The sequence below is a fragment of the Catharus ustulatus genome, chromosome 14, assembly GCF_009819885.2.
Source record: "Catharus ustulatus isolate bCatUst1 chromosome 14, bCatUst1.pri.v2, whole genome shotgun sequence".
Taxonomy (NCBI): Eukaryota; Metazoa; Chordata; class Aves; order Passeriformes; family Turdidae; genus Catharus; species Catharus ustulatus.
The window spans coordinates 11,708,931-11,721,529 of record NC_046234.1 but is presented as its reverse complement, the minus strand read 5'-3'; the positions used below and the strand labels follow the sequence as shown (position 1 = coordinate 11,721,529).

Here is a 12,599-nt window from a genome sequence, read left to right as displayed (position 1 = left end):
CCTTCCCCCAGCCTTGAGCAGGGCCCGGCTGTCTGGCGAAAGGAAGGGTCACCGCTCCCCTTGGAAACGGGCCAAGAGAATGAGCAGGTGGATCGCGCCGAAGCCAGGCTGGGACAGACGTGTAAAACGAGCCCCTCCGCTCCTCGAGAGCTGCGCAGACACAGCCAGGGCAGCCCCCGCAGCTCCGTCACACCCCTGGAGCTGCTCCAGCGGCAGCGCTCCAGCTGATCCCCGCTGACTCGGTGCTTCTTCTCGTGCCTGTGGTTCACGGATGGAACGCGACCCTCCTCAGCCCCCCTGTGCACGGCAAGGTGTGCTTCTGGGTTTTGTCTGAGAGCCCGTGGGCAGCTCTTAAACCTGGGGCCAGGAAACCGGGGCTGTGCACTGCTGGCTGCTGTCTCTGTTCGCGGGGATAAATATAGACCTGCCTGCCCCCCTCGCTACCCCTTCCACCGCAAAAGAGATGTCGCAATCATTAACCCCGGTCCCGCTGAGACTGACAGGCACACATTGGCCGACGCTTCTCGCCATTGGAAACCCCAGCGATCTGTTAATGTTTATTAACAGCTACACGGTCTCCTGGGGGAAGAGCCTGGCTCCCCCATGTAGGGCGTTGGTTGGCACAGATGGGAACTCAAATATGAGGCAGGATACAGTGAGGGTGCTGCAAAGGGCACCAGATGCCAGAGCACCCAGGATAGGATCCTGCTGCGTTGAGCTTACCCCCTTTAGGAAAGCAAGTTATTTTTTGATGCACTCCTGAACAGCAAGGTTCTGCACGGTAGGGAAGGAAAGCAGCGTTGTTCCCCAGTCTGCTCTTTCCCCATAGCTGCTGGTTTAGGGGGTGCTGTAGGGCTGACGAGCAGTGCTGGGGACGGGGCTCTGTCTGTGAGTCCCTGAGAGCCAGGACGACACGGCACCCACACGGGGGCCAGTGCTACTGCTCTAACATTCACATTTTTTTGTGTTTCCCACCCAAGAATGGACAGGAGCACCAGCACCAGTGGCATGGATGGTCAGCTCAGGAGCCCCAGCCAGAAGGTGGTGAGTGTTTTGGTGAGCGGGGGAGCTGCTGCAAGGATCTGCTTTGTGGTTGATAAATTTATAACTACTTTGATTTAGGAAATGCTGCTTTGTCTCTAAGGAAAAGCACTTTGTATGGGAGGAGGGGGAAAGGGCAGTGGCAGGTTTGGCCAGTGGTGCTTGGTGAGGGGGACTAGAAGGGACAGGAACCCCTGGGCAGGGTGACCCTCTGCATGCCTGGGTTTCAGCAGGAGGAATTCAACATTGAGAGCTGACCTGATCTGAAGTGAGAATGGGGAAAAGCTCCTGGCCTCCCCCAGGACACCCACAACAGTCAGCACAGAGTGATTTTGCCAGAGATGAAGCCCAGATTTGCCTCCCAAGCTGTCACAGCAGGCAGTGACTCGGGGCTGTCCAGTGTCCCAACATATCCTTCCGTGGTTCTGCCTTCTCCTTGTCTCACTGCACTCCTGTCCCAGCTCCTGCCACTCCTTCTGCCCCTTGTCCAGGTGCAAGGGACTGTTCCAAGACCATCTCTATCTTGGGCTGCAAAGATAAATCACCTGTTCTTCATTCCACCTAGCTCCCTAGCTGAGACATCTGCCAGGGGCCTGGTACTGAGATGATCCTATCCTGCCCAGCTGCCCCAGAGCCCCATGGCACGTGCTTGGGGCTTTCTCAGCCTCCCTGGGCTGCCATGGGGCCCTCGTGGCCTTTCCCAGCCAGCAGGATAGGACCCTTCATCAAGTGAAAACTCACACAGCATAGAGCCAGGAGAGCTGGAAGCTTCTCTCCTTGCAAAAGCCTCCTTCAGCTCCCAAGATGAGGTCCCATGACAGGGGAGATTGTCCCCATGTCCCCCCACGGCAGCAGCTTCGGAGTGTGGGCTCTTGCTGCCTCCATTAGAAGTTTGTATGAAATTCAAAGGGCTTTCCACAATGCAGCACTAATCATCAGTGTGGAGTTCATCTGGGCAGTGCCCCCCTACTCTGTCAGTCTGAGGAAATGTTTCCAAAACATCTGCTGGTAGTTCTTTTATTTAATGGGGAGAGTGGGAAGAAGAACACTTCCTCTTCCCCCTCTTCATCGGTCACTCACTCCCTTGCCTGTGTCCCTTGTGGTCCCAGACCTCCTGTCCCCTGTCCCTGCTGGTGACTCGTGCTGTGGCTGCTGCTTCCCGGCTCCAAAACCTGCTGCTCTCCTCAGCCCGGTACCCTGTGTACCCTGTGTGCCCTGCGCCTCAGGCCATGCAGGAGCTGGCTCGGGAAGGGCTCCAGCCTGGGCTGTGGGACCTGCTCCAAGCATTTCCTTGGCTGTACAGGCAGCTGGGGGCATTTTCTGTCCCAGTGCTCTGATGCAGGAATGCTCCCAGAAGAGCCCCACGGGGCGTTATTCAGAGTCCATCAGAGCAGTCAGAGGGATGGTTCACAACACCCCCTCTGCCCAGGCTCCCCAAGAGACATGGTCAGGCTTTGGAGCCAGCATTCTCTCCCCCGTGCTCACTGTTTTGCAGGATTTGTGTGTCTGAGCAGAGTTTAATTTCTTGCCCTCGATTCAAAGGAGTTTCCAAGAAAGGCTTTCACCAAGATGTTGGCCACAGCAGGCACAGCAGGGCACAGCAGGGCACTGAATGGCACAGCAGGCACTGAATGGCAAAGCAGGGCACAGCAGAGTACAACAGGGCACAGCAGGGCACAGCAGAGTACAACAGGGCACAGCAGGCACAGCAGGCACTGAATGGCACAGCAGGCACTGAATGGCACAGAAGGCACAGCAGAGTACAACAGGGCACAGCAGGCACAGCAGGCACAGCAGGCACAGCAGGCACTGAATGGCACATCAGGCACAGCAGGGCACATCAGGCACAGCAGGCACAGGAGGGCACAGCAGGCACAGCAGGCACAGGAGGGCACAGCAGGCACTGAATGGCACAGCAGGCACAGCAGGGCACAGGAGGGCACAGCAGGGCAAAGCAGGCACAGCAGGCACTGAATGGCACAGCAGGCACAGTAGGCGCAGCAGGCACAGCAGACACTGAATGGCACAGCAGGGCACAGCAGGCACAGCAGGGCACAGCAGGCACAGCAGGCACATCAGGCACATCAGGCACAGCAGGCACAGCAGGGCACATCAGGCACAGCAGGCACAGCAGGCACAGCAGGCACATCAGGCACAGCAGGCACAGCAGGGCACATCAGGCACAGCAGGCACAGCAGGCACAGCAGGCACATCAGGCACAGCAGGCACAGCAGGGCACATCAGGCACAGCAGGCACATCAGGCACAGCAGGCACAGCAGGCACAGCAGGCACAGCAGGCACATCAGGCACATCAGGCACAGCAGGCACAGCAGGGCACATCAGGCACAGCAGGCACATCAGGCACAGCAGGCACAGCAGGCACATCAGGCACAGCAGGGCACATCAGGCACATCAGGCACAGCAGGCACAGCAGGGCACACAGGCACAGCAGGCACTGAATGGCACAGCAGGGCACATCAGGCACATCAGGCACATCAGGCACATCAGGCACAGCAGGCACAGCAGGGCACAGCAGGCACAGCAGGCACAGCAGGCGCAACAGGCACAGCAGGCACAACAGGCACTGAATGGCACAGAAGGGCACAACAGGCACAGCAGGGCACAGGAGGCACAGGAGGGCACAGCAGGCACTGAATGGCACAGCAGGCACTAAATGGCACAGCAGGGCACAGGAGGGCACAGCAGGGCACAGCAGCCCCGGGGAGCCCCGGCAGGTTCGGGCAAGCTTGCCTCTGACCCAACCCGGAGCGGCTGAGCCCTGCGGCAGCGTTTGCGTTAAATTGCGGGGAGGTGATGAACCCGTGCGGATCACAGCATCGCCCTTCTCTCCGGGGGTGCCTGCCCCGGGCTGAAATCAAGGTCAGTACCTTCTCCCACCAGCCTGCTTTTGGAGACCTGCCCGGATTCAAGGGGAATTAAGTTCAGCTTCACAGTACAGAGACTCAAGTGACTCTTGCCCAGACACAGGTACAGAGACATTTGTGTTCCTGAGTTCTGGACAAACGAGTTTTCACCCCTTAGGCAAAATACAAACTCTTGCAACCTCGGGAGATGCTTTCCCCTGGAACTCAGTGTAATTTAAAAAGTAACAACACAGGGATTTCTTCAAAGACTGAACACTTGCTCACATGCCAAGAAAAATAAGCTGGTTGATCTCTTAAATACTGCTGCTTGCTATCATCTGTGGCAGCACAGAGAATGTGCACTTGAACTCAGAGATGTTGCAGAAGTGTGGGAACAGTCCCAGCCTTCCCAGACCACAGGTTTTCTTTGGCCATGTTCGTGCAGGTGGAAAAAGATGAGTTTCTGTAAATGCCAGTGCAAGGAGACAGTACCCAGTGTGACAGCAGTGACGTACATGTAATGGAAAAATGGATGCTGGGTTCTAAGTGATCCTAAGTTGGAACAGCCAAAACTGCCTCTCTTTAACTCAAGAGTGATGATGGGAAAATGGAAATTTGAAACATTTCCAGATATTAAATGCTTTTGCATTTATTTTTGGCCAATGAGAAGTTCAGCTTGCCTGTGGGGGTTGTGTTCTGCAACTCTTCCAGGAAAATAAGCATGAGGAGAAGGTCCAGAATCCTGACAGAGAGAAGGACGAGCCTAAGGCAGACATGGGGAGCAAAACCTGGGCAGACCTGGCTGGGGAGATGAAGATATTCTTGTGGAACCCAGAGGAGAGAACATGCATGGGAAGAACAGCCAAGAGCTGGGGTAGGTCCTTGCTCAAGCCCCACTTTATGGGATTGTTGCCTTTTCTGCTTCTACAACAGATTCACTTGACTGTGAATGTCCTTGGTAGTTCGGACTGACCACCTCTGCTCATTTCTTTAGTGTTAATGTTTCTAATCAGTGCAGTAAATAACTAGAGAGGAGGACAAGCAGAAAACCATGTAAAAGTTACCCTTGGTCTGGAGGTTGATGCTGATGCAGAATGTGAAAGCAAAGATTTCAGGCTCCCCAGACCATGTTCCAGAAAGAAGTTTAGAGTCTGAGCAAGCATGGGAGCTGCAGGTCAGTCTGCTGCAGCTGTGCACCTCTGCTGCCACCAGCACTCTTACCCCTGCCTGGGTAAGTCAGGGACCCCTGGGACAGTGGCTGTGGTGTCATCAGGTTATGGGGGAAGAGCTCCCGGGCTGTGGGACAGGTCTTTGTGGAGGGTGCACACCGTGGGGCAGAGCAGCCCTCCCTGCCTGAATGAGCCCTGGCTCTAGAAAGGGAAGGGAAGGGCTGCTCAGCAGTCACCCCACAGCTCCCCAGGCAGTGAAGGGTGCCCACAGCAGGACCCACAGTGCTGTCAGAGCAGTGCACTGTGCCAGTCTGCTGGTTCTCAGTGTCCTATCTACTTTATCCACATCCATGTGGCCTTCAAAAATTGTTGCTGAGTCTGGAGGTGCCCCAGGTGGTTAAGAGCAGCCTGTGGGGTGAGCACTGATGCAGACTTGGTCAAAAATCAAGGTATTACAAGCAGACGTGGTGCCACCCACCTTTGCAGCTCTGTTGTGCTGTCACACAGCCCCCCCAGCAGAGTGAAAATCCCAGCCTGATCCAGAGCCACCTGCACATCCTTCAGTGTAAGGCTGTGAATTACAGGAGCTGCTGCTCGGTGTTCACAACCCCTGGCTGGCACTGGCAATGCACCACAAGCCCCACAGCCCTCCCATGCCCCTGCCAAGAGCTCTGGGTATCCTGCAAAGCATCTGCTGACAGCTGGGAGAAACAAAGAATGCTGCCCACCAGCACCAAAGGAGTATGAAAACCTGCAAGTATGAGTCTGGGACAGACCCTGACATTCACATTTGTGCTCCTGTGCCCTTTGCTGGCCACAGAGGCAGACCAGCTTTTCTGCTTCTTTGCTGGATGGGAAGGCATAGACCAAAGCGTGGGAGCAGTAGGATGACAGTCCTTAGTGATGTAGGTTTGGTTTTCTGGAGCCTCTTGCAGGTCCTGAGAAGATCCTTGTGAGAGGATTTGCTCAGTCTGGTGTGGGTGTGACCCTGGCAGGGTCCTGCTGGCAGTGCTGGCAGCACTGGGGCAGGTGCAGCATCCTCCTGTCCCCTGGGATCCCTGTGCTCTGCTTTATGAGCCCCCTGCCCATGAACATACGTGCCCTTGGTGCACACACATGTGCTCACGTGTCTCTACATGGGGGTGGAAAAGCTACAATGAAAATAAAAATTTACCTTAAAGTGAGAGTTTTTGGAGGTGAGTGGAGTTGAACTTTCTCACTCTCATCTCATGGGTGGGGAGGAGGAATTTTCCCAGCCTGGGATTGCTCCCTTGTGCTGGCTCTAAAGGTGTCCTCTAGAATGGGGGCCTTAGGGGACTAAGACTCACCAAATGCAGGGAGACAACTGGCCACAAGGTCATCACCTAAAGCCCCAGCCCTGGGCTGCACCCCCCTCTCTGCTGGTGACAACACTCCCTGCTGCACTGCAGAAAAAATAAAAATGGGAGCAGTAGTGGGAAGATGTCACAACAAGCATCAATTTGGTGCTCCAGCAGCAGCTCCAGCTCTGTCAGGCTCACTGTGACAGGGCTGGACATTGTCCCTTCTGTGCCACCAGCAGCAGTGGTGGTCCCATCTGCCCCAGCTTAGCCCTCAGCAGGACACAGCCCCACAGTGGTTCCCAGCACGGTGGCCCTGGCAGAAGCTCGGCAGGAGAGCACATCTGTGTTCCCAGGGCTCCCTCCGAGCTGCCGGAACGTTTCTCCTGGGAAATATTTGGGTTAGGGCTTCGCTTTGCTTTCTGAGCTGCTGGGTTTTATTCATAGGCTGTGGCCTCTTGAGACATCCTCAGCCATCAGCCCGGTCCAGAGGAAAAACAAACCCATTCCCTGAATGTCTGGGCTATGAAACGCTCAGTGCAACCCTGAGCCATGCTGCTTGCTCAGTGCCAGAGCCAGGGTCCTTCCCTTTCAGGGGACAGGAACCAGGGCAGGAGCATCACCCCACAGCCCCATCGGGAGCCTGGCTGAAGCCACTGGGTACCTTTGCATGTTACCATGCCAGGAGGGGGTGGGAAGGGCAGGAGGGAATGTTGGGTCTGTTGGAGAGAGTTGAGGCAGGTGGACACACAGACCTGGTCCTGACACAGCTCTGGGAAGGGCCATGCAGCAAAAGGGATACAGAACCAAAGAGCAGCTACCCCAGCCCTGGAGCAGCTGGCAGTTCTGCACCCAGAAACACCAGAGTCTGTGCAGGGCTGGGTGTGCAAGCTCCCACCTCCACCACAGCTTCAGAGCTGCAGAGGACGCCGTGCTGAGCACGTCTGTGCATCCCTGTGGGACACATCCCACGGGATGTGCTCTGGTTGCCTTAACAGCAACATGCCTGTCTCTTTTGCAGGCTTGATCTTACTGTTTTACTTCATTTTCTACACGTGCCTGGCGGGGATGTTTGCCTTTTGCCTGTATGTGATGCTGCTCACGCTGAGCCCCTACACGCCCAGGTATCGGGACCGTGTGTCTCCACCAGGTAGGAACTCCCAGCCAGCCTGGCCTTGGGCACCTCTGCCCATCAGTGTTGTACCAAAATGGCATGGCCAGCACCTCAGGAAAGCCCTGCTGGAGCTGTGCACTCCCACAGCCACCCAGCCCTCCCCAACACAGGGTGCTCTCACCTGAGGGCACTGGCAGAGCTGCAGGTTCTCTGCAGAGGATCAGAATCTTCTCTTTCCCCATGAGAAGCATTCACCCTCGTGATTCTAATTGCACTGTTTATTGTTATCATTATTCTCAAGGCAAAAACCAAGTTTTCATATCTCATAGGTGATGCTGATGCATTTCAGCTGCTGGCCCTTTATACCTCATGCCTTCAAAATAAAATGCAAATCAAGAGTAGCTTTTATGGATTATTATCTGGAGGAGTTCTGGCAAGAGAATGTTCAGAAAATCCTTTCCCTATGTCAGACAGAGCATTTTCCCCCTGTTTTTGTGTTGGTGGGGAATAGAAGGACTCCTTACCCTGCTCCTTGTCTGGAACTGCCCACACAGCTGGGAACACAGGGCACCCACAGCCTCTCTGTGCAACCCCAAACCCATCACTAATCCACAAACTACTGAGGCTCTCCATATCTCCCATGTCTCCTGGGATATTTTTACATGTATGGTGTTCTCCAGGGGTGAAATGAAGGTGAGGGATACATAGGCTGAGGAGAGAGTTGATTTGTGAGCTGGTGCTGCCTCTCTCATGCCTGGCCCAAGCCCAGTCTCAATGCACCAGCCCCTGTAACACAGCCCAAGCCCACGGCTGGCCCACCTACATTTGCTTTATCAGGGTCTGTCTCCTTCTCCAGGAGTGATGATCAGACCGTACTTGAACGGGTTCACCATTGCCTTCAACGTCTCCCAGCCCAGCACGTGGCAGCCGTACGTGGACAGCATGCACCACTTCCTAGCAGGTGAGCTCTGCGTCACCTGGGATCCTGGGCAGGTTGTTTTTATCCATGGATACATGCATGAGGTGCTGGGGTCTCCTCCTGGGCACTTGATGAGCCTCATCTGGAAAGGGAGGCTCACAAGGTGATGGGAGGGAGCTTTGCCTTTCCAGGTGTGAATTCCTAACGCCCTTGACACGTGGATGTCCTCTGGGAGTTTGGGTCTGTGCAGGTCTCAGGAGATTTTAACAAGTCTCTTGCTCTCCACCAGCTTATGATGACAAAGTTCAGGAGGAGAAGAATATCGAGTGTGTCCCAGGACAGTACTTCATCCAAGGGGGAAATGACGGTGAGGAGAAGAAGGCCTGCCAGTTCAAGCGCTCGCTGCTGCAGAACTGCTCTGGCATTGACGACCCAACGTTTGGCTACTCAAAAGGCCAGCCCTGCATCCTGCTGAAGATGAACCGGGTACACAGAAAGCTTTTTTTGGGTTTTAATTCCTTTCTTTGGGGCATCCCAGTGTGATGAAGACCACACAGGACTGAAACTCCTTCAATTCTCAGGCCCAGTAAAAAGGGAACTATAATCCTCAAACCTCCTGGCCATATCTGCCAGAAAACATTTTTAAAAATACTATAAAACTTGCTCCATTTGATTTGCTGAGGCCTTAATGCTTGGAGGATCTTCTATCAGGCCCTTCCTCATGAGGAACTGAGCTTTAGGGGAACATTCCAGATCTCAAATTCTTTACAATGGGAGTGTTCTTAGAACTTAATTTAATTTAATTGAAGTCTAATAGCATGATGGTTCAGTGCTCACTGCTGGGAAGATAAGCATGGGGGGATTGTGAACTGTGTGGGGAAGAGGCTGTGTTACTCCAGGGGCTCTGGGCTCTGCTCTCTGCTGTGCCCCAGCTCTCAGGCAGCAGCCTGGCACTCCTCCATGGGTGGCAGACTGCTGCAGGGACACACAGCTTCTGTCTTGAGCAATGTGTCTGGCACCCAGAAAGGTCTAAGCCCTGGAGAAGGGAGGCAGCATGTGCTTGGCACTGCATTTCATACGAGCATGGATGTTTTTTGCTCTTGCAGATCATAGGCTACCGCCCTGGTGCCGGGGTCCCCGTGAGTGTGGACTGCAAAGTGCAGGTACTGCTTTCAGTGCTCAGCAGTGGTGGGTACAAGGCCAAATGTCTCCTCCTGATGGACCTCAGCACAATTTTTCCTCATTTTACCCCCAAACACTCACAGGCCCCAGTGCTGCCCATGTCTGGGCACAGTTGGAGGCCAGTCTGCAGGGAGTGGCAGAGGTCTCCAGTCTCCTGCTTCCCCTGCTGCTCCTGCAGCCTCATGGGCACCACCATGCTCAGCCCCTGGGGCAGCCTGGGGGCCTGGGTGCAGGTCCCAGCTGGAGCCTGCAGCTCAGTGGGAAGATGTAGGAACTGCTCATCTCCAGCTGCTCTGCAGCATCCTCAGTCCCAAGGGCACCCTGCAAGCCAACAGCAGTGGGGTCAAGGAAGGGCTCCCACTGCCCAGGCAGCTGCTGGATCACACCCTCAGAGAGCAAAGGCACAGCAGGGAATCAACAGGCAGCAAATGTAACCCTGCCCGTGCCTCCATAGCTCCACTTTTCCCTGGCTGGAAGCAGGGCAGTGACCAGGCTCACAGCAAACACAGCACAGCTGAGCTCAGCCAGGGGCTGAGGGACATCTGCTCTGAGACAAGCTCTGAGGGGAGCTGCATTTTGTGCCCCATGTCCTATGTGTGTGCATGTGCCTCTGTTTTTTTTTTCTGATCACAGAAAGGCAATGAGAGTCACCTCAGGTCGGTGGACTTCTACCCTGGGAATGGGACGTTTGACCTCATGTATTACCCCTACTATGGCAAGTTCACCCATGTGAGTAAGGGTCTGGCATCTCTGCTATGCTTCCCTGGGAATGGGAGGGCAGGAGCTGCTGCACAAGGTCCAGATGTGATTTCAGGCTATTTTGGGCAGATGCAGGCAGGACAGAGGCACTGGGATTACAGCGCTCTATTTCTGTGTCTGACAAACTGTGAGTGTGTAACTGTGTGTGTGCAACTGAGTGTGTAACTGTGTGTGTAACTGTCTGTGTAACTGTGTGTGAGTGTGTAACTGTGTGTGTAACTGTGTAACTGTGTATGAGTGTGTAACTGTCTCTGTGAGCGTGTGAGTGTGAGTGGGTGAAGTGTGTGTGGTTTTTAGGACATTAGAAAGCATTTGAGAGCCCCATGGTCTGGTGGTGTCCTGGCAATGACCCCAAGAGGCAATCTGCAGTGATCCCATCTTGCTAAGGCACAGACACAGAAAGGCTCAGCATGCTGGAAGGACCCTGATGGACATCAGGCAGACACTCTCAGATGTCTGGAACCATGAACTATTTACAAATTATTTTACTGAACACAAAAACCCTGCCTATTTTTCTGCCCCCTCAAGAATTACACTTAAATCTCCCTTCTTTCCAGGTCAACTACACCTCCCCTCTGGTGGCTATGCACTTTACAGATGTGCAGAGGAATTACTTGGTCCCCATCCAGTGCAGCCTGAATGGGAAAGGAATTATCAACGACCTGAACAGTGACCGCTTCCTGGGCCGAATCATCTTCACACTCAGCATTGGGAAGTAGCCCCTGCCAATACCAGGCACTTAGGTTAAGTCAATCAGAGGCTTCTTCCTTTTTAAAACACCAAGCCAGCATTTTTTCTGCTAGGAAAAACAGGCACATGGAAATTATTGTTAATTTATTTTTGTTCATAGTTAGGAAACCAATGAGATACAATGGAATGTAGATCGACAATTTTCATGTTCTGATGTAAATCATTATTAGTAAAATTTAAAAGTTTTCCCCCTGGGGAGAGAACCTACAAAATATTTCACTTTTGATTGAAAAAAACCTCTGGTATCGAAATACTATTTTCATAAGGTCTTTTATGAGTGATCTCTGTGGAATGCATCTTTCACAGTTTTAAATTTTAATTTTTAGCATAGTTTTATGTGCATTTCTCAGGCAAAAGCTAAAAAGGAGGTAGTTTGTTAGCACTATTCTTGTTAAAACAATAAACAGCAAAACTTCTGGATTATGCCTGCAATAACAGAGTTGAAAAGTGAAAATGGCAGCTCTCAAAATGCCTTCTAGGATCTCCAGCCCCAGAAGCATCTTAACTGCAGCATTTTACAGAGCTTGTTCAGCACACCCAGGGTGTTGAGCAAGGACCACAGAAAATCATTTGCCCCTGAACCCTTCCAGCTGTTCCTTTCTAAAGTAGAAGATGAATGCATTTGTCCCTCCCTCCTCCTCACTCCAGTACTTCTCTCTGCCCCAGGAATCCTCACCCAGCTCTTCTCTCCTGTCATGGTACCTCCCAATGAGGAACAGAAATGCCCAAAGCTTTCAGACCTGCTCTTCCCCTTCCAGAGAGGTCGCAGCTATAATGCTGTAGCAAAATGCAGGGAATTGCTCAATCCTTTCACGTTTAAGGGGTCATTGTTGGGGTGAGTGAAGGCATCAGTTTATCACCCCCAAAGGCTGATGAAAAACAGAGTGCGCTGCCCCGAGCAGCCCGAGCCTCCCTCGGACATGACAGAGACCAGCTGCACTCTGCTTGTTGGGAGCTATGAGAGCACAGGAGGACAGGACAGGACACCTTGGGATAATGTACTACTTGGAAAGCACACTTACTAAAATTACTGACTGAACAGGGGCATTATGGTATGTTTGTCCTACATCCATAGCCAAGGAACTTCATCTGCCGTCATTTCCTGATCTATATCAGTCTCTAAGAGTGATTTTTTGTATTTAAAATAAAGTGACTACAGTAAAATTAACTCTGTAGTGGCATTCTTGGAACTTTGGTGTTAAGAGATGCAGTTTGTGCTGCCAGTTGGGGACTGAATTTCCAAGCAGCGTGTAACAACATCCTGGAATTCTGAACACTTGATAAACTTCCCCAGTTCAGGAGCCCTTCACCAAGTATCACAACTACCCATCTGGCAAAAACTATTTATTAAGAACTGTTAGAACTATTTATTAAGAACTGAACCAGAGGTAGTTTAGGCACTAATTCTGCTCAGTTGTCATTATCCAGATGGCACTGATAGAACCAGTATTAATTCTGCCTGCACAAATTATGCAAGGGCA

The 12,599-nt window shown here is 53.0% G+C and overlaps 1 protein-coding gene across 1 annotated transcript; it reads left to right on the top strand.

Moving 5' to 3' along the window:
* The first annotated feature begins 981 nt into the window (after positions 1-981).
* Positions 982-12,327, top strand: ATP1B4 (ATPase Na+/K+ transporting family member beta 4). Its single transcript, XM_033072592.2, has 8 exons — positions 982-1,044; positions 4,618-4,780; positions 7,416-7,544; positions 8,365-8,469; positions 8,717-8,913; positions 9,534-9,590; positions 10,243-10,338; positions 10,926-12,327. The coding sequence occupies exons 1-8, from the start codon at positions 982-984 to the stop codon at positions 11,085-11,087; spliced, it is 972 nt and encodes a 323-aa protein (XP_032928483.1). The 3' UTR covers positions 11,088-12,327.
* The last annotated feature ends 272 nt before the right edge of the window (positions 12,328-12,599 follow it).